This window comes from Hypanus sabinus, chromosome 1 (genome assembly GCF_030144855.1).
Source record: "Hypanus sabinus isolate sHypSab1 chromosome 1, sHypSab1.hap1, whole genome shotgun sequence".
NCBI lineage: Eukaryota > Metazoa > Chordata > Chondrichthyes > Myliobatiformes > Dasyatidae > Hypanus > Hypanus sabinus.
In genome coordinates, this window is record NC_082706.1 from 181,262,074 (window position 1) to 181,288,905 (window position 26,832).

Sequence of the window (26,832 nt, forward strand, 5' to 3'; positions counted from 1 at the left end):
TGGTTATACCTTTATATATTTCAGAAAATACCGTATTGTAACATATTCTTGCAGAATAATTGCAATTGCTATCAGCCAAATCAATTCTCCAGTGAGTGAATGACCTTGCGTATCTATCATTCATATGTAAGGGGACGGCACCATTAGCTTTATGTAAATTTGAAATGGTTTTAATCTAATATCAATAGGAAAGTAATGACAGCTGATGCTGTGATTCTTTATGTTACAGTAAGTCTGTCTTTAACAGTCTGAAGTTTGGGCATCCCAGATGAATTGTTACCAGGAACAAACAAATTTAAGACATCATGCCTTCAAAAACATCACAAGCTAATCTGCTTTACTTGGAAATATGAATATCAGACAAATATAAAAATAAATTATGGCCTTTATTTGATAAGCATTAACTAATAAAGCACACTATTCATTTATTAAGAAAACACCTAAAATTGATAATCAGCTTCCATATCACAAATTGAATTTTATTAACTTAACTCATAATTATAAGGTGGTTTATACATGTATTTTTCAGATGTAAATTTAACAGTGAAGCTAAGTGGAGAGAGCTAATTTCCAGTCATTGTTACTGCAAAACACAAAACAATAATCCACAGTGATTTTTATCATTATTGATTTTTTATTTGCAATCATTTGATTACCTATTAGCAACAACAGTTCACTGTGGTCTTGATCTATTAGTAGTAATCATGAAGCAATAGAGATTTTATGTTAATATACTTTTTTTTGCAATTGCTGTGATGCACAGCTCCTGTGAGACTTTATAAAGGAATAGATTTTTACAAAGAAATACGCCTTTTAAGTAAATGGGGAGAATATAAGATCCTTTGCAGAGACCATATGTTGGCTAGAGAGGGAAAACATTGTGAGCTATAGTTAGGAGCATGAACGGTAAATAGGTCAAGCCTGTAGTTTTCTGTAATAATGAGTGATGAACCATTGTTAGATCAAGTCCTATCAAAATATCAGTTAAATCTTTAGTAGTTGGTAATACTAACATTTGCTTGAAAGATTGACAGTAGGAAAAGGACCTGACCACTTGAACAAGACAATTTAAACATTATTTTGCTGATGTACTTCCATAAAAAAAGAATGTAGACACTATAAGGGCATACAGTTATAGGAACGTACTCCGCATGCTACTCAGTATTAAAAGAAACAGGATTTATAATAAAAATATATACTATATATAATCCATATTACTTGTGTAAGAAGGGAGCAGGGAATCATTTTCTAGTTTATTCAAGTAGAGTATTTTTCTTTTGAAGAAAAAAAGTATAATATTAATTTGGAGAAATAGGAAAGTTAGAAAAAGAAAGCAGATAAACCTTGACACTTGACATCCATGGTTTTGGTCTTGACAAAATTATCTAAAAAAACATTATCTACATATTTACCAAAAAAAAACATTGCATTATAACACACCAATGCTTTAAGGCACAGCACAGTTTCATTGTGCACACAATGCCTTGCCACACATATCACAGACTAGGCATTGCTACCTTTCAATTGCTTTTAACACAGCAATATGCAAAATAATTGCCTGATTACAAATTTACAAAAAAAAATGACCTTTTCTGTACATGATTGTCTTAGCAAAGTAAACACTCATCTTAAATTATAAGAAAATTTTCATTTCTGTAAACTACTTTGTGACATGACAAAATCACATGTGCTTGCTGCTTCTGACGGCAAAATCCTACTTTAAGTACCTTCACAATTGTTAAAGCAAAACCATCAGTTTATATATAATAGAAGTGTCCTGGATATCAGTGATAATGGAAGCAAACTTTCTCCACAAATAAAATATGTCACTAGCATTTGTACAACTCAATTATCAGTGTAAATTTTATATTCCTCATGACAATACTTTTTTTTACAAGTTTTGTTATTATGACTATCAATGCTTAAAGCATTAGCCATAACATCTGTTCTGAGGACCATTTACTTGCTCGTTTATTCAGCAGGGAACAAATTAGGCATCTTCTTGAATCTATTTCCTTCACTGGTATGAACTCCTATTGAAACAGCATTATTGAGCAGTGTCATATCTTCTGACCATACAGAGATAATTCAGTTCCCAGAGCTGTCAGCTGCTTTCCGAGAGATTCAATCAGCTCCATTTAAAATCAGGACAACGGTCAAGACAAACTGTGGCTGTATTTCAACACTTGGGGTTCCACATACACTTTGTAGTAAGGAGCTGCCATAAGGTACAAAAGTTCTGTAGTTCATGAACAGTGAGGGTGGAGATCCTATGTCTTAAAGTGCCAACAAACTGCTACAAGTACTCCAGTTCCAAGGCATGATGTAGGGCCATGAGGTCAGAGTGGCTTGAGATCCTCCAGAATGGCATGGTGTGCTGCAGATAACACAAACAGCAAATCAGAGACCACACAGTCTTTGCTCTGGCGAAACATGCCAACTCTAAACAAGCTTTGACTTCAAGAACATACATTATGTCACACAAATTATTTTTTTCTGTTCTTTTTAAATAAAATTGCTTTCATTAGAAGTGCGACTCATATTCAATGTTTTAAAAAAGTTTAGAATATTAAGAAAAGCCATTGGTGTTAATAGCCAAAGTACTCAATAAGAAGTTTTGACACACTACCTTCAACGGCAACATGTTTTAACATTATTTTGGATTACGTTATACACCAGCACAGAGATTTCAGTATCACACAATGAACAAGCGATCCAACACAAACTGTTTCTTACTGGGCAAAAAAAAGCTAAATAATCTGATTTTGACTCCTGAACGAGGTTAATAAGACTATTTTTCAATGAATGAAATTTATAGCAGGAAGAGCCTGACTCATTAAAATGAAGATGTGTGTGCCAATAGGTTACTGCTAGCTACTACTCAGGGAACATAATGATGACAATCAGGTTCTGTTCACTATAAAAACAAATGCTTTCATTGTAGAAATACGACTCTCAGGTGAATTAGAAGGAGACCCTGTCAAAAAATAACTTGAAATCTCTTCCTCGGATCATTACCAAGCCTTATCAAAGGTAAATATTCTCAGAAAGAATGCATTCCAATCCTTAATGCTTACGCTGACCTAGGTAATGGCCTTTTCTTTGTTGTGTAAATCTCCTTTACTGTAGAGGCTGATGACTTTATTCATCAGCTATCAATTTGGGTAATGTGTCAAAGCAAATATTTAAAAAATACCCTCATTAGATTTTTATGAGACTTCAAAAATACTTATTACTTTAGTTCTGCTGTTTGTTAGCTGTGTGCCACCTTTTATAAAGGAGATGATTCAGCTTCAATACCGCAGTGTAACAGAAATATGTTGAGAGTTGATATCCCCCTCAGGAGTTTCTTTGTGGGTCAGATATTATCTCCCCCCCCCCCAACATATTTGTGCCATTTACTGATGAATGAGTCACTTTTGCTTTCCTCATTCTAAGTTAGATACCTGTTTAAATAAACACTTCTAGGTAGTGGTTATTTTTTAGTTTTTACTTCCAAACATTTCTAAGCACAGACATATGGAAAAAGCCAGCGGCACAAAATGTATTTCTGTCCGGCAAGACATGGAACTTTCATTATTAATCTTCATTGTTCAATGACCTGGCATCCCAAAGAAAAGGCTTGTTGGAGCATGCTATTCATTTTTAATACTGCCTGAAAACCACCTTTTTGAAAGGTTAGAAATAATACACACGCCCTCATTTTTGCACCTAGTAATTTCCACACTCTTCATTACCTTTAACTGCGGTTTGAATGTAGAAAACGCTGCCTCTCAGGTCAGGCCCCTGCTTGCTCCTTAATTAGCATTCTAAGTGATGTGGTTATTATGAGGGAATTTAGTTTACATCAAAGCCTCTAAAAGCTGAATTACCAATTCCCTTTACTGAGCAAACACACAAGTGTCTCCTAATTTTTACAACAAAGAATTATCTACTCATTTGCTTAAGTGCTTTAAGAGCGGTCACACCACAAAATTATTTACGGTAAAGTAAGCCGACAGCTGAATCCTTTTCTGCCTTTATTGCGTGCCACATGTGCAAACCTCTTAATTTCAGCAACAAAGATGCATTTGTACTTTGAATACATCGTTAACAATTCTCAAAATACCTTAGCTAACTCTAGAATGATATGAATCGGTTACTATCATCCAGGTCTCTACACTGCAGCAATCCTTAGCAATGCCAGATATGAAAACTGTTGTGACTTTAATGAATTCCACAACATCCATCTCCTGCCTCTAACATCTAATACGAATCGCCACACTATCATAAACACAAGAGATTCTGCAGATGCTAGAAATCTTCCCAACTACATGAAATGTTGCTGTAGAAAAGCCACATCCATCATCCAAGATCCTCACCACCCAGGCCATGCTCTTTTCTCTCTGCTGCCATCAGGCAGAGGGTATAGGAGCCTCAGGACTCACACCACCAGGGTCAAAAACAGTTACTACACCACAACCATCAGGCTCTTGAACAAAAGCGGATAACTACACTCATTCTCATTCTGGTGTCCCCACAACTGATGGTTTCACTTTAAGAACTCTTTATCTTGTTATTTCATACTTGTCATTTATTGCCATTTATTTACGTTTGCATTTTCACAGTTTGTTGTCCATCCCCCGGCGTCTCAGGGCTGACAGTGTATTCAGCCACAACACCATCCATGCAGGTACTCCTTCTCTGCCACCTGACCCACACCCATGCCACAGCCGTCCACCTGCTAGGCTCTCCACTCCACATTGACAAATACAGTACTGTACAACACTCTTAGGCACCACAGCTATATACACGTGCCCAGGACCTTTGCACAGTACTGTATATGTCATCATACACTACCCTGAAATTCATTTTCTTGTGGGCATTCGCAGTAAATACAAGGAAATAATAGAATCAATAAAAAACTGCGTACAACAAAGGTGAAGAGACAAGCAATGTGGAAAAAACAATAAAAGAAAAAGCAAATACAAAAAAATAATAATAATAAATAAGTAATAAGTATTGAGAACATGAGTTGTTGAGTCATTAAGAGTAAGTCCATAGGTTGTGGAAGTAGCTTAGTGTTGGAGTGAGTGAAGTTATCATTCTTGGTTCAAGAGCCTGATGGTTGAGGGGTAATAACTTTTCTTGAACCTAGTAGTATAGGACCTGAGGCTCCTGTACCTCCTTCCTGATGGCAAAATGAGAATAGATGCTGCCTGACCTGCCGAGTTCTTCCAGCGTTTTGTAAGTTGCTCACCACACTACCATTGTCCAGCTGGCTGACTTGAAATGAAATTCCTTGAACCGTTTCCAATTCAGCCACCACTGGCTATTCAGGTTCAGCAAGAGAATAATCTGCAAATCTATTCATACAGATATTCTGTTTCTTCTGCAATTCCCACCAAGAATCCCATCTCCCGGGGGCACTGTGCACTTCAGTCTCCCAGGGATCAAGCTCTACTTCACTCGTGCTGTCCACGTCAAACCTCGTAGAGCCCCAATTTTCATCTGGATCCCAAAACCCCTGCTATTTTCATCCATGTTTCCCTTCAGCAACAGTACTTGCTGATACCATGTCAGGTTCTAATAACACTCTTACATCACCCAGCACATTCTTACCATCATTAAACTCGCCACCAGGCTTGATTTTTATGTTGCTATGGTCTTGTTTATGCATTGCATTATACTATAAAATGTAAATCAATTCCTCCATTTAAATTTTGGGAGGGGATAATGTTATTACTGTAGGTGCTCAAAAATCGATGCTGGGTATTATTTGAGATAGAATACTAAAAAAAATGACAAACCAGCTGTGAACTGGTTTTCTTCCAGGTTTGACTGAGGTAAAGTGAGAGGTATACAACTCGTAATTCCCGTGTGGTGGGAACAACAAACCAACTCACCACTGCGTCATGGGGTGTGCAACACTCCCATTGTCCGGACACAGGGTTGCACAACCCACTTACTCCCAGGACAAGAAGTATACTACCAATCTAATTCAGAGGGAGTGTACCTCCAAGCCACTATAAATTAGAAGAGTTTCTATTTGGGCGTAAAAGCATTATGCTGTATGACTTCCTTGTAGTTCTTGTCTCACCCAGCCTCAGTGGGGAAAAAACCCTGCTTTCATTTACCCTATCTCTACCCCTCAATTTTGTGTAATTCTATAAGGTCTTCCCTCATTCTCCTACACCCTAAAGAATAAAGTCCTAACTTACTTAACCTTGCCCTCTAATTCAGGTTCAAGTTCCAGTAACATCCTTGTAAATTTTCTCTGCACCCTTTCAATCTTATTAATATCTCCTGTAGGAAGGTGACCAGAACTGCACGCAATACTCCAATTTAAGCTTCACCAATGTCTTCTACATCTTTAACATTATATATGAAACCCTGTACTCAGCACCTTGATTTATGAAGGCCAGTGTACCAAAAGCTATCTTTATGACCCTATTTACTTGTTATGCCGCTTTTAAGGAATTATGGATCTTTATTCCCAGATCCCTTTTTTTGCGGCATTCCTCAATGCTCTACCACCCACTATGTAAGACCCACCCTGGTTTGTCCTCCCAATATCTTACCCTTGTCTGCATTAAGTTCCATCTGCCATTTTTCAGCCCAATTTACCAGATGGTTCGGATCCCTCTGCAAACTTTGATAGTCTTCCTTATTGTCCACTACACCCCCAATCTTGTTGTCATCTGCAAATCTGCTGATCCAATTTTCTATATTATCATCCAGATCATTGATTATAGATAACAAACAACAATGGACCCAGCACCAGTCCCTGCAGCATACCACTCAAGTCAGAAAGGTAACTATCTACTAACACTCTCCGGTTTCTCCCACAAAACCATTGTCTAATCTAATTTATTACCTCATCCTGAATGCCAAGTGACTGAATCTACTTAATGAACTTCCCTTGCAGGATCTCGTCAAAGGCCTTGCTGAAGTCCATGTAGACAACATCCACTGCCTCGCCTTCATCAATGTTCCTGGTAAGCTCCTCAAAAAGTTCTATAAGATTTGTTAGATCTCATCTATCACACACAAAGCCAAGGTGACTATCCCTAATTAGTCCTCGTATATCCAAATAATTCTGAATATGGTCCCTGAGAATACCTTCCAATTATGTACCAACTACTAACGTTAGACTTGCTGGCCTTTAATTTCCCGGTTTATTCTTAGAGCCTTCCTTAAATAACACATAAACATCAGCTATCCTCCAATCCCTTGGCATCTCACCTGTTGCTAATGATGTTTTAATTATCTCTGCTTGGGTTACTGAAATGACGCTGCATTTTTTCAATTTGATTTTTATCCATCCTATAAACCTCCAACACTGTACACAACACTCCATAGTCAGTTTAATATCTTGCATAAATTCACTTTGGCAGCTGAGTGAACTTTTTGTTTTAGATATAAAACCATTTTTTATTTCTTCTTCTTTGGCCTATCTATTTGCATGCATGTTACTAACTGGTGCAAAACCAACTCCTTTTCGTCTTATACATAATTTAGCATTACATTTTTCAACGTGCACTTTCACTAAATCGTCTTGCATTTCTCCACATCGAACTGCTGGTTTCATCTTTCCATCCCATCCTAGTTTTACTGGCCTTTGTCACAAATCATCACATTGCCAAACGGTGTAGTTAATAAGGTAAAACATATTCAGTAATATAGAAAATGAACAATAACCCAAAAAATTATTTCAGTTTGTTGAACAAACTTTTCCCTTTATTTAGTACCATCCATCAAAAGCACAATGAGAGGGAGAGATCATAGTTGGAAGCATATTTACAATTATAGTTCTTGCATATATTATTTATTTTCTCAGTTGTTACCAGTTTTAATCTATCAGATGTTAAAACTGACCAAAATACTTACTAAAAAGCTTTGTTAACTGTAACACAGAAGAATGTGATATAATTCACATGGAATTATTTCCTTTTAGTCAATGAATTGAGCTCAAAAACAATCCATATGTACTGCATACTACAGAGAGCATTAAAACATTTACCTTTTTGGAAGCTTGTTCTTCTTCAATGCCATCTCCCACAACAACATACACCACCTTTCTTCCAAACCTTTGAATTATTCGTTCAAAACAACTTTCCTTTCCTAAAGTGAAACACATTAAAAAAAATTAAATAACTTGACTCTTCCCACTATAAAGCACAGACAAATGCTTTCTTTGAGGCTGGGAGAATATGTGAAATGATAGCGACTTTTTGCTATTGTGTGATTTCATAAATCAGTTGTGCCATCTCCATCAAGGGTACCAACCATTTATCTGGGCTGGTAAGCTCTTGATTTCCTTGAAGTCCATGAAACTCCTCTGGAATAGAGTAATCCATAAACCCACTGTCTTTCACAGAAGATAATTCCAAAGATTCACAGCTCGCTGAGTGAAGAAATGCTTACTCACCTCACTCCTGTGTGCATTATTTTGAAACCATGCTCTCTAAGCTGTTTACTTAACAACATAACCAGAGATTAACATTGATGTGCTTATATCATAGGGGAAAATGTAGCATAGCCTGGTAAATACTCTAGATATTTGGAATGGATGATACTGAAATACAAATACTACAACCAACTGCAATTCATATTTCAATATTACTTACCTATTTTTGTTGCACTATATATGTTTTCAATTGGAAAAGCTATTCCTAATCCATAAAGTAAGACTTTGGCAAGAGCAGGTATCAGTTGTGTTGTTGTCACAAGGATATTTATGCAGTTTGACCTGAAAGACATGATAGTTTAGACATTATTAATAATTGCTTCACAGCACTGGTATGATGGATCAATCACAAAACTACATAACTTTCTGCAATTCAGATGGACAAAAAGAACCAAGAATTCTTCATATCCTATGCTTTATATATATCTCATGGATAATGAAACACTGATTTTTATTTGTATTGTGGACAACTGATTAAACATCTGGAATATAATATATTGCTAAATTATTATAAACAATTAAATGGAAATAAAATGTTACTTAAGTACTCCTAAAATCTCAAAACAGTTGACACACACTGTAAGTAAATCTCCTCGGCTCCTTCTCCATTGCAAGCACATCTTCCCTGTAGTGTGATGACTAAAGCTACCAAGCTGTGGTCTAGGTATCATTGCGTACAGTTTCACCACAAGCACCCTACTCTTGTATGATTTGCTTAATAAAGGAAAGCATCACATGCTGTTGCAGCCACCTTTTTGACCTTATATCCCAGTATTTAGCACAAACCCTTCTATGCCTAGACAATTCAAGTACTCTACAGCAGATACTTCTTAAATGTTGTGCGGATCTCTAAATCCACCACACCCTCAGGCAGTATTTTCCAGATTTGATCCATGCTCTGGGTGAAAGAATTTTTTCTCCGATCCCCTCCTTATCTCCCAACTCTCACCTTAACGCTATCTGCTCTTGTCTTAGAGAACCCCTCCATCTTTAAAATCAGAAATGGGGAAAAAATGTAAATAAATAGCAGAACAATTAAACAAATACTTTGCTTCTGTCATCACAGAAATAACTACAGGTAACCTTGCAGAGATGCTAGAGAAGAAAAGAACCCTTTGAAGATGAGGGTTATACAGAGAACAGAGAAGCAGAAGGAGGTTACTCAACCACCTACCCCACCCAACAACCATGCTACTATTCAACACTGTTATGGCAACACAAAGCAAATTAATATTAATTAAAAATATAATGCTATCAAAATTGATAGGACAAGAAGATGATCATCTCGAAGGCCTGAAAATCTACATCCACAAGAAATGAATTGGGTTGTCATGGAAACAGCAGATGCATTGGTTGTCATCTTCCCATCTTACTAAAACTTGATAAGAGTATAGAAAGAATCCTATGGATTGGGGCTTGAAAACATTACAGTGCTGTGCAAAAGTCTTAGACAGACGTAAAAAGATTCTGTAAAGCAAAGATGCTTTAAAAAATAATGAAAGGAAAAGTTCCTTAATATCAAAAAAATTACTATAAAGAGCAGTAAACAATAAAAAAAGCTAAATTAAAATCAATATTTGGTGTTATCACACTTTGCCTTTAAAACTGCATCAATTCTCTTGTTCACTTGTGCAGCTTTATAAGAAATTCAGCTGGTAGTTTTCCAAACATCTCGGAGAACTTGCCACAGCTCTTCTGCAGACTATGGCTGTCTTGTATGCTTTTGTCTTTCCAGTTAATCCGAGACAGGCTTGAGGCAGTCCTGATGGACTCAGCCAAAACGTTGACTGTTTACTCTATTCCATAGATGCTTCCTGGCTTGCTGAGTTCCTCCAGCATTTTGTGTGTATGATACAGACTTGATGATGTGGAAGCCATAACATCTGTTGCAGAATTACTTGTTCTTTTTTTTGCTGAAAACAGTTCTTTGTGACCTTGGCCATCTATCTAGGGCTATTATCCTGCTGTAGAATGATGCTGGGACTGATCAGATGCCTGCCTCCCTGATGGTATTGCATGATGGATGAGGATCTGCTTGTACTTCTCATCACTGAGGATTCCATTAATTCTTACCAGATTACCAACTCCATTTGCAGAAATGTAGCCCCAAACCTGCAGTGAACCTCTAGCATGCTTCATTGTTGGCTGCAGACACTCGTCCATGTAGCACTCTCCAGCACTACAGACAAACTGCCTCCCCTTTGAGCCAAAAATGTCAAATTTTGACTTGTCATTGTTCAGCGCCTCAGTCCTTGTGTGAGCCTTTTGGCTTTGTTTCCACTTTATAGGAATAGCTTTTTGGCAGCAACTTTTCAATGAAGGCCACTGCGGAGGGATTGTACTGGGTTCCAGTGGTCCCTGAGAGTTCTGAACTGATAGTAGAGCTGGACATCTGATTTAGAAGGGATGTCAGTTTGATGTACAACATTTCTCATCTGCTGCATTCAGCTTTTGTGCCGACCTCTGTGTTTCTGGATTTCAACCTTGGTCATTTCTTTGTGCTTCTTCAGAGGAGCTTGGACAGCACATCTTGAAACTCTTGCCTGCTGAGAAATTTCTGCTTGGGAAAGACATTGCTGTTGAAGGATGATTACCTTGTGTCTTGTTTCTATGCTCACCTTGCCGTGGTGGAAGTATCACAGCTGCCATACTTTCACCTTTTAGTTTGATTTCTTCTACACCCATTTCTGTTTCAGTTAATTAGTTTAGTTCATTCAGCTTATTATGTCATTGATCACTGGCACCTGCTTGTATTCTGTGTTTAATCATGCACTGGGCTATATGCCTACAAAGTAATCAAATTTGTATTTGAAATGTTACTTGAAAAGTTACTGAAGGTGGTAAAAAATAGTATTGGAAATGCTGGTGAACTTGAAAGCTGATAATTCCCAGGGACTCAATGATACGCATCCCAGTTTTGAAGGAGGTGGTTTTGGAAATAGTGGATTATCAACTCTTACAGATTCTGGAATAGTTCCTCCAAATTGGAAAAAAAGCAAAAGTGACCCTATTACTTTGCAAGGATTTGGTATGAGTTACTTGTTTGACTAAAATACAGTTGTAGGAAAAATGCCGGAATCTACAATCTGGGGTGGAGCTCTTTCAGTATTTTGTTATTGGAAGATTTAAAGATGATGCCAATAAGTGGCGACTCTTTGCACGTAGCTCTGATAGGAATAATCAAATATTCCTATTTTTTAATTTATAGATAAACATCAGAAATAACATCTCTTCCTTGCTGACAATCAACGTTGGTATACCTCAAGGATGCGTGCTTAGCCCACTGCTCCACCCTCTCTACAACCATGATTGTGTGGCTAGACACAGCTCAAATGCCATCTTATAAATTTGCTGATGATCACACAATATGGTTTGCAGAATTTCAGATGGTGATGAGGAGGCGTTGAGTGAGATGCATCAGCTGGTTGAGTAGTGTTGCAACAGCAACCTTGCACTCAACGCCAGTAAGACCAAGGAATTGATTGTGGATTTCAGGAAGGGGGATTTGAAGGAACAGACACCAGTCCTCATCAAGGCATCAGCAGCGGAAAGGGTGAACAGTTTCAAGTTCCTGAGTGTCAACATCTCTGAAGATCTATCCTGGGCCCAACATATTGACGCAATTTCAAAGAAGGCACTACAGCGGCTATATTTCATTAGAATTTTGAGGAGACTTGGTATGTCACCAAAGGCTCATACAAACTTCTACAAATATATAGTGGAGAGCATTCTAACTGGTTGCATCACCATGTGGAACGGAGGGGCCACTGCACAGGACTGGAAAAAGCCGCAGAAAGTTGCAAACTGCAACCATGGGCTCCATCATGGGCACTAGACTCCCCAGTAATGAGGACATCTTCAAAAGACAATGCCTCAAAAAGGTGGCATCTGTCATTAAGAACCCCTACCACCCAGGACTATGCCTTCTTCTCTTTGCTACGATCAAGGAGGTAGAGGAGACTGCAGACACAAACTTTAATTTTTAGGAACAGCTTCTTCCCCTTCACCATCAGATTTCTGAACGGACAATGAACCCATGTACACTACCTTCCTTTTTTAAAACTTTTTTTTGCTCTCATTTTGCACTATTTGCTTAATTTATATAATATATAATAATAATATATAGCTTTATTATGTATTGCAATATACTGCTGCTGCAAACAACATATTTCATGACATATGTCAGTGATATTAAACCTAATTCTGATCAAGGGGAACAAGTGAAGAGGTGTGTTTGGATTTTTGAAAGACATTCAACGATATCTTGCACATGAAATTGGTTACCAAGATTAAATCACATGCAATTGGGGACCATGAACTGCGATGGATTGGGAAATGGCATTGAAGAGAATGTAAAAAATGAGAATAAATGATTGATCTCAGGTTGGCAGGTAGTGTCAAAAAATATCATTTCAAAATATAGTGAGAACATCCAGGAATCAGCATATTGACCCAGATCTGAAAATCTTTAATGACAATGCAGAACTTGGGTGCTGAAAATTTTACTGCACTATGGATTGAGTAGTCTGTTCAAGAAAGGGTTGTGGAAACAGAAAATAGAAACAGTGTCCACTTTCATCCTGGAGCTGGAGATCATGTGATACCAGAGATGACAATATGGTTACAGAAATGGTCAGCCTAAGCGAATTTCCCCTAATCGTCCCACTATATTTTGAAATTATGGTTCCTTATTGTTATTTTCCTCTGGGAGAGAATGGCTGAGATTGCCCTTAAGCAAACGAAGGACTGTGATTGCAAGATTCTTGGAAAAACTTTCAAACTATGGAAACTGTAAAACTCTTCTGGAGTCAATTGACAGGAAAATAAGATGAGGTGTTTAACACATAGCATTGTATTGTGCCTCTGTAACGTAACAGAAACATAAAAAAGATGTTTATAACACTTACAGTATTTACCTTTTGGACTATCTAGTCCAGGTGTTACAATGTTCCCTTAAAGCAAGAATCCCATTTCCTGACCACACTCAATTTATTCCTCATGAAAACCATAAACTTTTTGTTCCAACTAAAACTGTTTACATTCAGTTCTTTTCTGTTGTTCTGCTTTATTAATGAACTATTGTGATCAAAGTCAATGGATGTAAGAAAAGTTTACAAATCCAGTTTGTTCAATCATCTCACTATTTCTTGTATTGGCACATTTAATACTGTTGAAGGAGACTGTCAATTTTGTCTTCATTTTTCATGCCCTCCATCCCTTGAGCACCACATGTGTCATCTCTAAAGTAGACTGCAGATTGCAAGGCTATTTAAACAGCACCTCCCATATCTATGCTTATTCCATCTAAAAAGAATAGGGTATCAGTTGGCATGTTTCCAGAGATTGCGTTTCAAACCTAACATGGAATTACCGGGTATATCACCATCTCTTTATCATGGCTTGGTTTTCGCTTCTCCCTCACTGACAATAAATATTGACCTTGCGAGCAATATCTACATTCCATAACTGAACATGTCAAAAATAAGATGAACTTAATGCATTCATGATTTACTTTTTATATATATTCCATAAGAATTTCTAATATTTTTGCAGAAACACACTATTTTGTTGATAATATTTTTCTTTTTGGAATATTTTTATAAATAGAATTGTATCAGTTCACTGGGAATTACGGATTCATTTTTAATCCCACCTTGAATGAATGAGTGTGAGCACTTTCATTGCAAGTGTTAACCATGAATCTGTTAGAGCTTCGATCTCTGCTCGTAACTGCAACCACGATTCTCTCTTAGTTGGACCAAGGAGACCTATAGTTCAGAACAGAAATATGCTGAGTTATATAGCAGTCAGTGACTCTTTGTAACTTTATCATAAAATATCATAAAGATAAAAAGTCAGTTTACTAATTGTGTAACTATTGCAGGAAAGACGTGTGGAAGTCAATTTCTCTTCATTTATGCTTCGTTTCTTTTTTTCTTCCACAGCAGGGTCACAAATCTACATTCAGGCAAGAGGCCAATAACAGTATGTTACCATGTATATCACCATATTTACCAAGGGAATCTTGGTTGAATAAAGCCTCTTTTTTTGTTGCTTTTACAGCTTGTTCAGTTGGAATATAGAAGTTGTTTATATTTGCAGAACCTTTAAAAAGTTCTTTTTCAACTTGAAGTAGTCTTTGAACATGTCAAAAATAAGATGAACTTAATGCATTCATGATTTACTACCAACATATCACCTGTGTAACAAAAGGAGCCAACACACTTGACCACTGTTATACCATCAAAAAAGCTTACGATGCCATTCAGCACCCACATCTTGGAAAGTCTGGTCACCTGGCTTTACCTCTATGGCTGGCATATAGGCAAAGACTGAAGAGCACAGCATCAGTGGTGAGAACCAAGAAGGTATGATCGAAGGGGTTGGAGAAACGCTTACAGGACTGATTTGAGTCGGTGGACTGGACAATATTCAGGGATTCATCTCTGAATCTGAATGAGTACGCCACAGTTGTCACCAACTTCATCAAGACCTGTGTGGATGAGTGTGTGTCTTTGAGACCATACCAGATATACCCAACCAAAAGCCATGGATTAACCAGGAGGTTCGTAGTCTGCTGAGTGCCAGATTTGTAGCTTTAAATACCAGTGATCTAGAACTATACAAAAGATCCAGGTATGACTTACAGAAGGCCATTTTAAAAGTGAGAAAACAATTCTAACTGAAGTTAGGTTAAAAAAAATCGAATGCACATCAGCTCTGGCAGGGTTTGCAGGCATTACTTCCGACAAAGTGAACTTAACATCAGGAATGGCTGTGATGCTTCACTCCCGGATGAGCTCAACACCTCTTATGCATGCTTTGAAAGGGAGAACAAAACTACGCCTGTGCAAGTCCCTGCAGTGTCTGGTGACCCAGTGATCTCAGTCTCGGAGGCTGAAGTCAGAACTGCTTTCATGAGGGTGAACCCTTGCAAGGCATCAGGACCTCAAGAAGTACCTGGTAGGGCAGTGAAAATCTCTGCTAACCAACTGGCGGTGTGTTGAAAGACATCTTCACTGCTGAAATCGGAGGGTCCCACATGCTTCAAAAGGGCAACCATGATAACAGTGCTCAAGAAGAGTGAACTGCCTCAATGACTATTGCTCTCCACTCAGCCAAGGATGGCTGGATAATTGCAATATCTACACTAGGCTGCTGTTATAGATTACAGCTCAGCGTTCAACACAATCATCAGAATCAGGTTTAATATCACTGACGTATGTTGTGAAATTTGTTGTTATGTATAAGTATATTGCAAAACATAATGAATAAAAATTATAAATTACATTAAGATGTATATATATAAATGTAAAATTAAATAAGTAGTGCATAAGGAGGAAAAATAAACCCTCATACCCTCAATTCTGATTACAAGCTCCAAAATCTTGGTCTCCAACTGGATCCTTGACATCAACACCAGGAGACCACAATCTGTGTGGATCAGAAATAACATCTCCTCCTTGTTGACAATCAACACTGGCACACCTCAAATGTGTGCTTAGCCCTCTGCTCTACTCTCTAAATCCACGACTGTGTGACCGGGCACAACTCAAATGCCATCTGTAAATTTGCTGACACAAGTGTAGTTGGTAGAATTTCAGATGAGTTGGCATACGGGAGTGAGGTAGGTCAGCTGGTTGAGTGGAGTCACAATGACAATGTCAGTAAGACCAAAGAATTGATTGTGGACTTAAGAAGGGGAAGTCGAAGGAATGCTCACCAGTTCTCATCGAGGGATCAGCAGTGGAAGGGGTAAGCAGCTTCAAGTTCCTGGGTGTCAACATCTCCGAAGATTCAACATGGACCCAACATATTAATGTAACTACAAAGAAGGGACCACAGCAGCTATGTTTCATTCGGAGTTTGAGGAGGCTTGGTATGTCATCAAACACTCAACACTCTGGCAAATTTCTACAGATGCACATGGAGAGCATTGTAGCTGGTTGCATCACCACCTGGTATGAAGGGGCCACTGCACCGGATCCAAAAAAAGTTGCATAAAGTTGTAAACTCAGCCAGCTCCATCGTGGACATCCCCAGCATTGAGGACACCTTCAAAGGGCGATGTCTCAAAATGGCGGTACAAATTCAGTGTCGGCTTGGGAGGGAGTCTGAAGGAGAGGACATTTGGGGTGGATTGATAGAACTTAGAAAGGTCATGGGTTACTTGGATGAAGAGCAACAGGTGAGGAGGAAGAATTTGGCATTTATGACTCCACTCATTGTGAGAGAAAGAGAGACAGACTGACAGACAGAATGTGTGTCAACTGATGTTTGTGCACACCTATGTTTAAGTTCAGCTGTCAGGGACTGCCTAGCTACTGTACCGAAACCTCAACGCCCCAATTTGGTAACTGGAATGCACTGGAAGCACAGGTTCAGTAAATCTGTAAGTGCTCAAGTGAAGTTTGATAGCTGGAAGGCCAGGCCATGTTGGACAGATCCAAAAACAACAGTCCTGAACATCACACTTCCGTTAAAGCCCAGGAACTTAGCCATTCTGTATCCGATATTGCTAAGTTGTCTAAAACACAACATTCCTTGACTCCATCCCATAGCTCACTAACCACTTCCATCCTACCACCACAGTACGAACACTTACTGGGGAGAAACTGCAAGTTTCACAACTTCACCCCACACCTGGAAAGAGGAGCTCGTGTCAGGAGATATCGGAGACGTTATAATCATGATCACCTTTAAGGAATGAGACAAATCCAGTAGCTGTAACCACTGGATGATCTCCTTGCTGTTTGCACATAAAGTGTCTTCACTATAACCTCCCAGTAATTGTCTCCAGCAGGGAATTGGAAGGCCTCCTTCCAATGGCCGAGAGCTGGCCCCTAAAATGCAGTGTTGATTCCCGTAGATAAGTTCTTCATCACACAATAACTTCGAAAATAATGCACAGAATGGCATCAAGTGTGATACATGGCTTTTTTAAAATTTATCTTATAGAAAGCCTTTGCCTTCTGGCAATTAAATTAAAATGTGCTGTACTGTCGAGAATCTTTCTGAAGTATGGCTGCCCTTATAAACTTGTTTCCATTCTATGTTTGTTGAACGATAGGATGCAAGCTGTAATTCTAACCGCAGACCAATCCCAGCACAGACTTTGATCAAGCAAGGATGTCTTCCTACTCCTCATGTTCTTGAACTGTCCTCAGGTAGGTAAGAACTGTCCAGGTTGTCACTGTAAGTTGAAGACTGAGACTTAATCACCTTGGTCACGTCCAGGTTCTAATTGAAAAAGTCTACGATCACCAGGAGGCAAGTCATTGAGAGGCAGGGCCGGCGTTAACTTACAGATTTCAGAAGGTCTCCACCAGAGAGTGTGGAATTTCAGATGGGTCTTGGGGATTATACCAAGTCCTGATCAGCCTGTGTGGCTGCCATCATTGATGTTCTTTAAGGACACTTTGCCTGTGGACATCAGACAGTTCATTGTGGGTGAGCAGAGAAAGAGCAGTGCTCCACAGAGAATTCCCTCATGGGTTCCTGGAGGAGTATATCCACCGAGTTTATGTTTTGGCTCCTGAGAATGGTCAAGCAACAATACTTGAAATAACTGAAACAGTGTGACACACATTGGCTCTTCTGCCCCAAGTGGTATCAAAACAGAATTTACAAACGACTTTTAAAAAAAGGGCCATTTGCTGGTTTTATTTACTTCCTTGCTGATTAACACACTACCTCATGACAGAGAATAAGAATACTTGCCTCCAACATTATTTTTGTAGGTATTGTAAATTTCTTTTACTCTCCGGTAGCGAAAAGCTAGCTTCCTCATCCAATCAACGCCTCCACGCACACCGGTTGCGAGACAAAGATTTGCACTTGTCGCTGCAGCGTGAAAGCCATCTGTAGCAAAGTTGTAAGTGCTGTACAAATGAACACAAACGAGATGTCAGCAAAGAACAGAAGTTACCTTGATAGGTCTCACACATCGCACTGAATTAGTAAAATATTTTTAGCTAATAACATACCTCAAATCCTGTCCGTTATCATCTGATGACACATCGTCAATGTGAACTTGATCACACTCCTGTAAAGGAGATGACAAAGGTAAATGAAATAAAGGACTAAAATCGGATTCTGCTTTGAAAATAACATCTACGACTGAGGAATTTGAAAACAGACTGAATTTCTGTCCAGCTCTTTAGTGCTTTGCTTAATGAATGAATTGAAAAGGCACAGTAAATATTTCCATTTGGATTTGGATTTAATGGTAGGCAGTCCCTTTGGGATACATTAAGGGTGAAGTGAGAGTAACTGCCCTTGATATTAATGCAGCATAAACTGGAGTCAATGAGACTCAGGATAAACCCTGTGTTATTTGGATTTAGATCTAGCATAAAGGAGAAAGTTTGGAGTGGCTGGTGGGGATTCGCCTCAGCCACAGGGCATCTCTGTGGGAGTTCCTCAGGGGGGTGTAATCGACCCACCATGCTTCAGCTGCGTGACCGGCTGGTGGAGCAGCCTCATGGGTGAAGTGCCCTTATTTTGCTTCCATGTCTTATGAGAGATGGGCAACTAAATACTGACTCAGCATGTGAAGTCCAAATCCCTTGAATGGATGAAACGCGATGGCTGCGTGAAAGAGCAGCGGTAACACGGGACAAGTGCCAAGAAGAGAGAAAGGAAGGGGACTTTCAAATGGAGATGCTATCCACATGTGTGTTTAGGGATTCGTGAAAATATGGAACCTTGCTCTTCATTTCCTGTTTGTTTTCCATGGTCTCCAACTTCATGTTTGCAAAAACAAACAGGAGATGGGAAACAAACGGAACATCCCTGGTCTGTTTGACTGTCAGCAGCTGGTTCAGCCAGAAGGTAGCTTTTTTTTGATTGAGGTGTAGACCAGGTTTAACCAGCACCAGCAATTTATAATATTGTTTAGCCAATCAGCCGGATGTATGCAAATATTTATTATATTGTACAAGCTGAATGAAGCTGATAAGTGCTTGTATTGCAATCATGCATAGGGGATCACCACTGCCTTTTTAATCTGTCCAGTCCAGATACCAATAAATCTACAATCCTCCGACTCACTGATCCTGAAGAATAACATGTTTTTGTGTGTTCTGAGCTTAATTGCTAATTTAAAACTAGACCTGCAATTAAGTTTTGAAATTATATTATTGGGTTGGATCTTGCTGGAGTCATTGCTCACTGTCCCCAGCTCCCTCCAATCACTTGGTCCTACACGGGGAGGAGAACTTGCCGACTCCCTGGGCAGTGAGGTACCTGAGACAATTAGAACTCAGAGGGCCCACCCCAGAGGCACTGACGACCTTTCATAGAAGATAAGGCTTTGCCCCATGACAAAGCAATGAAACACTTAAAGCTTATAAATACCTCTAATATTTAAAAGCTATTAACTTTAGTATCTACAGTCTTTAAAGTTTATTTTTAGAAAAATAAACTGAAGGATACAAAAATAATTAGAAGCAATTAAAACATTAAAGCAAAATACTTAGAGGGTCACACACACTTAATTTTGCCTTTGCCTCCTAAACCTGAACCCCAGGCTCCCCATTGATATCAATGGAGTTCAGCATTGGACTGGAGAGTACTGTTCTGTTTGACGCCAGTAAGACTAGGCCTCACTGCTGGACTCCATGTGAAGTCCTGCAGTGGAGGCATGGTGACAGACTTGGACTGCTGGCTCACTAAGTTTCAGACATCTATGTTCACTAGACATGCACAGAAGTCCAAGCCTTAATGAAATTTCTGTGGTTGAAACATACTGGCTCTGATTTGGTCTATTATCTACTCATTATTTTAAACTCTGGAGATTCTGCCGTTGCTGCAAACCTTGAGCAATGCACACAAATTACTTTAAAGTCAGTTATTTCTATGTTTTAGAAGACCAGCTGCAACTGAAATGCTGTACTTTCCCTCATTCATTTGTATTTAAATTTCACATTTATTTAAATCGCCATGGTCAATTTTCAGAGTAACGAAACACAGACTTGCTGTTCTTGGATACTGCACAATAGAAAAATTAAACCTGATGCCAACTGCCAATAAAATGTTGACCCCTGATTGCTGCTGAGCCACACATCAACATTGCTTCAGGCTTAAATTTAAGAAGCAAGGAGACAAAAGCAATCTGCAACCAGTTTGACATAAATATTCCATGTTCATATTTTGTTGAATGAGTTATAGCTGAAGAGTCTAATAAAGCTGATAAAGCCTGCCATGCTCATTTTACAAGGTTGTCACTGAGAATAATATGAAATATGTTTAGTAATGAGGGGGCCATTACAAGGCTGCTCTTTTATTACAAAGTAGTTAGGGAAAGGGAGGTATGTATCAAGAGTTTATGGTTTATCAGAAAATGTCATGGCGAATCTTTTATTAAATGGTGTTGCTTTGATTCGGCAAAAAGCATTTTGTAACCTCTCGGAACACATAACATAGAACTTATTAGCCCCTGATGATTTTTACTGAGTTTGTTCAGGAAATATTTTTTGATTTGTAGGAAAAGGTTTGCAAAGGAACTAAAACCAGCTGTTCCTTAACAGAATTAACGTTCTGACCCTCAACCTCAGTTCTAATACATCTATTCTGCAATCAAACCTCTCGCAGCAAGCAGCGAAGGCCAAAGAGGAAAAGACTTTGACCCTCTAACCTCCTCCTCCTTCCTAGAGGTTAAAACTTCCAGATAAGAGAGAAAGAAAGTCCAAGTGGCCTCACAGGAGGGCTGTGAATTGAACATTTTAAAACGTTAGCCACTAGTTGAAGGCACGGTTCAGGAACTTTTTAAATTGTTTGTTTAATCTGCTTCAAGACAACCCATGAAAACCTCACTAATATGATGGTTTTGTCAATTTGTCATGGCCAGAACTAATACACTGCAGGAGCATTTTAGAAATGAGTGACCTGCAAAACTTCTGTACAGATTTGTTAAAAATAGTTCTGACAGAAGAGAATGAAAGCCATGCCAGGAGGTAAGCAATAAGTGTACTCAGTTGCTCCCAAAATACCACACAAGACTTTAATCCTTTTAATCAGAGTAGGAGTGTTTTTGTGCACAAACAGAAGCAAAACCTGAAATTATATAATTAACTTCATTAGAGACAAAAGCTCTTCACTGGGAGTTATTTAGTGGAACTGCCTGTAACCCAATTACCTACTAATTGGCTGTTAATGAATCTATTATGGCTATTCTTCTTCAACATCCTGTGTTTGTTTTCTCCCACAAGCTTTGTTTGAGTTGTCAACTACAAGAGAAGAATCCTATTTGAAGCATTGTTTGGAAAGTAAGCCTCCTGTAATTATGTGGTGCCAATTGTCTCCCTTCTCACCTACATAAACATTCAGCAGATGGGAATCCACATCACAGGCTTGTGATAAAAGTTTAAGTATGGTAGCTTTAATGATCAATGATTGTGTGATTTCCCCAGAATAGTTAATAGGCCTAATTAATGTGAACTGTTTTTGTTTCAGTGTTTTTTTTAACACATTTATCCAAAGATGCAAGTAAAGCACATTTAATTTCTTAATATAGAAGCTCCAGAGAAGGCCATTTGCTCTTATCTATCAGTACTAGTTCAATCTAAAATTCACATTATTATCCTATGAGTCAATAGATTTTAACTATCCTCTGCTTCAAGTATGCAACACACTCACACAGCCAAAAGTGTGCACTTGTACTTACTCAGTTACTCTTGATTGATGCCTATCAATCTCCTGTAAAAACACATTTCTTCCCACCTGGAAACTTTAAAATTATGACGATCCCTCACTAATTTTCCACACAAAGGAATTTTTTCCTTTCTTCACTCTTCAGAAGTTACTGCTCAGCATGTCTGATTGCCCTTCTTGGGGTAAAGTTGCAGCACTATCTTGAGGGTCTTCTTTTAACCAGGGTTCTCTGTAAGCTTTCTGTACTACTTTCTATATTGTGGTTATGTAACACTACACACATATATTAACTAAAGTGTATCGAATGCTGTCCCTGATTGCAATTATTCTCCAAACAAAGTACCCATTCAGTCATGAGCTCAAGACACAATTCAGATCTTTTAAAGTTTGTTTAATATGGTTTGAGACAACTTACGAAGGCTTCTGAATATGATAGGTCTGCCAATTTGTCATGGCTGGTATGATTCACTGCTGCAAAATTTGAGCGACAGTTGACATGCAAACACTTCCAACCAGAATTGTTAAAAGTAATTTTAACTGGAAAAAGAATAAAGGTAATGTTGGGAGAGCAAAAGACAGGTGCTCAAATGGGTTCAATTTTCAGATATTTGACTGCAGGATAAATATTGACCAGGACACTGGTGTTAAGTCCAGTGGTTTCCTTCGAAATACTGGCATGTTTTCTTTTACAGTGACCTGCAAGTGCAAATTGGGTCAATGTTGTATCCATGACAGGTAATGTCAGCATCATGTCCATCCTTAATGATACTGAACTTGGAAAGCACTTAAAGAGTGATTCCTTTGGTAGTCTGAAGTCACTAACAGGCCAGACTAGGTACGAGTAGTTGATTTTGTTTCTTGAGTGACATTAATAAATCAGATAAGTCATTACCAAGTTTACTAATTATAGCTTTTTTAATTCCAGACATTTAAATATTCAAATTTTATTTTTTCCCACTTCAAGGGTGGGCTCCAAGCTTGCTTCTTTCTCAGTCAATATCATGAAGAAGTAGAAGTGGGCTTTTTGGTCTCTTACGCTTGCTCTGCCATTCATATTCTCTTGTTTCATTCATAACTCAAAACCCATCAGTCTGCCTTGAATATATCGAGGTGTAGCAAACAGGCATTTCTCTCATATTCTAGTGCAAAAAGAACAAACTATTGGAGGAACTCAGCTTATCAGGCAGCATCTTTGGAGGAAAGTGGACAGTCAACATTCCAGGTTGTGACCCTATGTCTGGATTTGACTCAAAACATTGGCTGTTTGTGGGGAAGGAGGGGGAGGAATTAACTCAGTGAGTTCCTCCATTTATTTATTTTTAAACACAAGATTCTAGCTTCTGTAGTCTCATGCGTTTCTCTCATCTTCTACCTCTGATATCTTAATTATATGTACAATTTTCAAAGTTCAAAGTAAATTTATTATCAAAGTACATACTGCAATATGTCACCATATACAACCCTGAGATACATTTTCTTGTGGGCACACATGGTAAGTTCAAGAAATGCAATCGGATTAATGAGAGACTGACCCAACAATACAAACAACCACTATGCAAAGGTCAAATATAAACGATAGAGAAATAAATAAATAAATAAGCAATAGCTATCGAGAACTTGAGATGAAGAGTTCTTGAAAGTGAGTTTGTGGGAACAGTTCAGTTACTGGGCAAGTGAAGTTATCCCTCAGGTTCAAGAGCCTGACGCATGAGGGGTAATAACTGCTCCTGACACTGGTGGTGTGAGTCCTAAGGCTCCTGTACCTTCTTCCTGATGGCAGCAGTGAGAAGAAAGCATAGCCTGTGGGGGAGGGTCCTTGATGCTGGATGCTGATCTCTGGCAACAGCGTTTCATGTAGATGTGCTCAACGGTGAGGAGGGCTTTACCCATGATGGACTGGGCCGTATCCACCACTTTTTGTAGGTTTTTCCATTCATGGGCCTTTTTGTTTCCATACCAGGCTGTGACGTAATTTCTACATTAATGTGCATAAACCTCTTTATGTGCACAAATAGGCATTTTGCAACTGTGCCCACTTCCAAAACAAATGTTAAGATGCTGGAAAGGGCGGGATTTGAGAAATGAGTCAAGAACAGTTTCCTGGGTCAATACATAGAGGGCCGGATTTAAGAGGGAAATTAGGAGGTGCCCTCACTTGGCCTTATTTACATGTGATTCCTCACTAAGATGACTACTACTACATCGACTCAGGCCTAGGGGGCCGGTGTCAGGCACGATGACAGACTCTCCACTCCTCCCTCTTCCTCATCAGCGTGTTCAGTTCATCTACATTAGCCGCACCACTATCTTCTAGGAGTGTGTTGACCACAGTCTCGGGAGGGCACCCAGGGTTCATCCTCCCATGCTTGGGCTCCCATGTGATGACTAGGCTGACAGGTAGCTCAGGGTGGGGTAGACAGTGCCCGGCTAGTTGCAGTCTTCTCGCTTCGATTTTAGTAGTGAGCATTGGTGGGTCGTCATCGAGCTCAACATTCGTCACGTGCTGTTGCCAACTCACGTCAAGAGCCATCCGGAGCATTCGTGTATAGCAACCATCTAGTGACTTTTGCATGGTCTTGGTGAGTGTCCACGTCTCGCATCCGTATGTGAGAATGGACTCTATGACTGCTATGAAGATCCTCTTCACAGGGATGAAGAGCATCCTGAGCAACTGCATCACTGCCTAGTTCGGGAATTGCACCATCTCTGATCGCAAGACCCTGCAGGGAATAGTGAGGTCAGCTGAGAAGATCATCAGGGTTTCTCTTCCTGCCATCATGGATATTTACACTACACGCTGCATCCGCAAAGGAAACAGCATTATGAAGGACCCCATGCACCCCTCATACAATCTCTTCTCCCTTCTGCCGTCTGGGAAAAGGCGCCGAAGTATTCAGGCTCTCACGGCCAGACTATGTAACAGTTTCTTCCCCCAAGCTATCAGACTGCTCAATACCCAGAGTCTGGACTGACACCTTGCCCTACTGTCCTGTTTATTATTTATTGTAATGCCTGCACTGTTCTTGTGCACTTTATGCAGTCCAGTGTAGGTTTGTAGTCTAGTATAGCTTTCTCTGTTTTTTTTATTACATATTTCAGTCTAGTTTTTTGTACTGTGTCATGTAACACCATGGTCTGGAAAAATGTCGTCTCATTTTTACTATGCACTGTACCAGCAGTTATGGTCGAAATGACAATAAAAGTTGACTTGACTTGACTTGACTTTTTGAGCCCTCTGGTCTAGTTCGACCTCTAGATTTCCTTCATGTTGTTCATAGCCCTCCATGCTAGTGCCTTCCGTATCTTTAAGTCCTTAAGGTGATTGACTTTCAACTAACTCCAAGATTCAGTGGCAATTAGAGATGCTGAATCTCTACACCCCAAGAACATACAAGCTTGTGACTTAAAGGATGGATGTGGGTTGGAAAGAGCACAGGAGATTAAGCACCAGTCAATAATCACAACAGATGTGGATTCATCCAAGCTGTCAATACTGTCCATTGCCCAAAGACCGATGCTGAGAACAAAGATTAGAGGCAAGCTCATCTGAAGTGCTGAGAGGCAGTCAAGGTAATCTAGGGCAGGGGTCAGCAACCTTTACCACTGAAAGAGCCACTTGGACCCGTTTCCCACAGAAAAGAAAACACTGGGAGCCGCAAAACCCGTTTGACATTTAAAATGAAATAACACTGCATACAACGTTTTGTTTTGCCTTTATGCTATGTATAAACAAACTATAATGTGTTGCATTTATGAAATTGATGAGCTCCTGCAGAGAAAACAAAATTACATTTCTGCATGCAACAAAAACATTTTGAACTCCGAAAATAAGATGTTGGGTTGAAGGTTACTTTTAAGTAAAATACTCAACGTCTATTTGAGTCCTTCTTGTGTTTATGAAAAACGCTAAACTTAAATTTGCTGCCAGCAGCAAACCAAAAATAACGTCAGCCAGCTGTCAACCTGAAAAATAAAAGGACTATTTCACTGAACAATGAAAACATATGAATATACGTAAAATAATAGGCAATTAAAATATTTATCATACTTGGTCAGGTTGACTCACACCTGACAATGCAGTCGTATTCGGTAGGGATGGATCGATGCTTAGGGGAGTGACCGGGAAGGATAATGTGTTTTTTTCCTCTCTGAACTCACAGAAGCGTTTCCCAAATGATGTTTGCATTGCGATGATTGCAGAATGTAAATACTCCGAATTTATCATGTCGTGACCTTGTTTGAACTCTCTCAAATTGGGGAAGTGAGACAATGTGCCTTTCTGTAAATCTCTGGCAAGCACTGTCAACTTGTGCTCGAATGCCAAAACATCCTCCAACATGTGCAGGGCTGTAAGTCCTTACCCCTGAAGAGCTGTTTTCAGTGTGTTCAGGTGCGCTGTCATGTCTACCATGAAGTGTAGCTTTTCCAGCCACTCTGGCTGTTCCAGCTCAGGAAAGGTGAGCCCTTTGCTGCCCAGGAAAGTTTTCACTTCTTCCAGACACGCGACAAAGCATTTCAGCACCTCCCCTCTGGACAGCCAGCGATAAAAACACGTTGTAGCGGTGTGCTCACGCAGTCAGTAAACTGCAGTCGAATAACTTTATTTGAACTAAACAGCCTTGCTTTTAAGCCTCCCTCAACCCAGCCCCCATGGACGCAGATGCTGCAAAAGACGCGTACTCACAAACCCCCGTAGGCTATCTCCCTTAGCCGGAATGCTGGCTAATTGT

The 26,832-nt window shown here is 39.2% G+C and overlaps 1 protein-coding gene across 2 annotated transcripts in view; it reads right to left on the minus strand.

Moving 5' to 3' along the window:
- Positions 1-369: 369 nt before the first annotated feature.
- Positions 370-26,832, minus strand: part of eya1 (EYA transcriptional coactivator and phosphatase 1) — a 186,772-nt gene continuing 160,309 nt past the window's right edge. For both annotated transcript variants that reach the window (XM_059982790.1, XM_059982788.1), the window contains 6 exons: positions 18,436-18,494; positions 18,170-18,330; positions 14,103-14,217; positions 8,610-8,731; positions 8,003-8,103; positions 370-2,377 (listed from right to left, as the gene is read on the minus strand). In XM_059982790.1, coding sequence (XP_059838773.1) covers positions 2,297-2,377; positions 8,003-8,103; positions 8,610-8,731; positions 14,103-14,217; positions 18,170-18,330; positions 18,436-18,494 — 639 coding nt within the window. In that variant the 3' untranslated portion in view covers positions 370-2,296. The remainder of the gene's footprint in view (positions 2,378-8,002; positions 8,104-8,609; positions 8,732-14,102; positions 14,218-18,169; positions 18,331-18,435; positions 18,495-26,832) is intronic.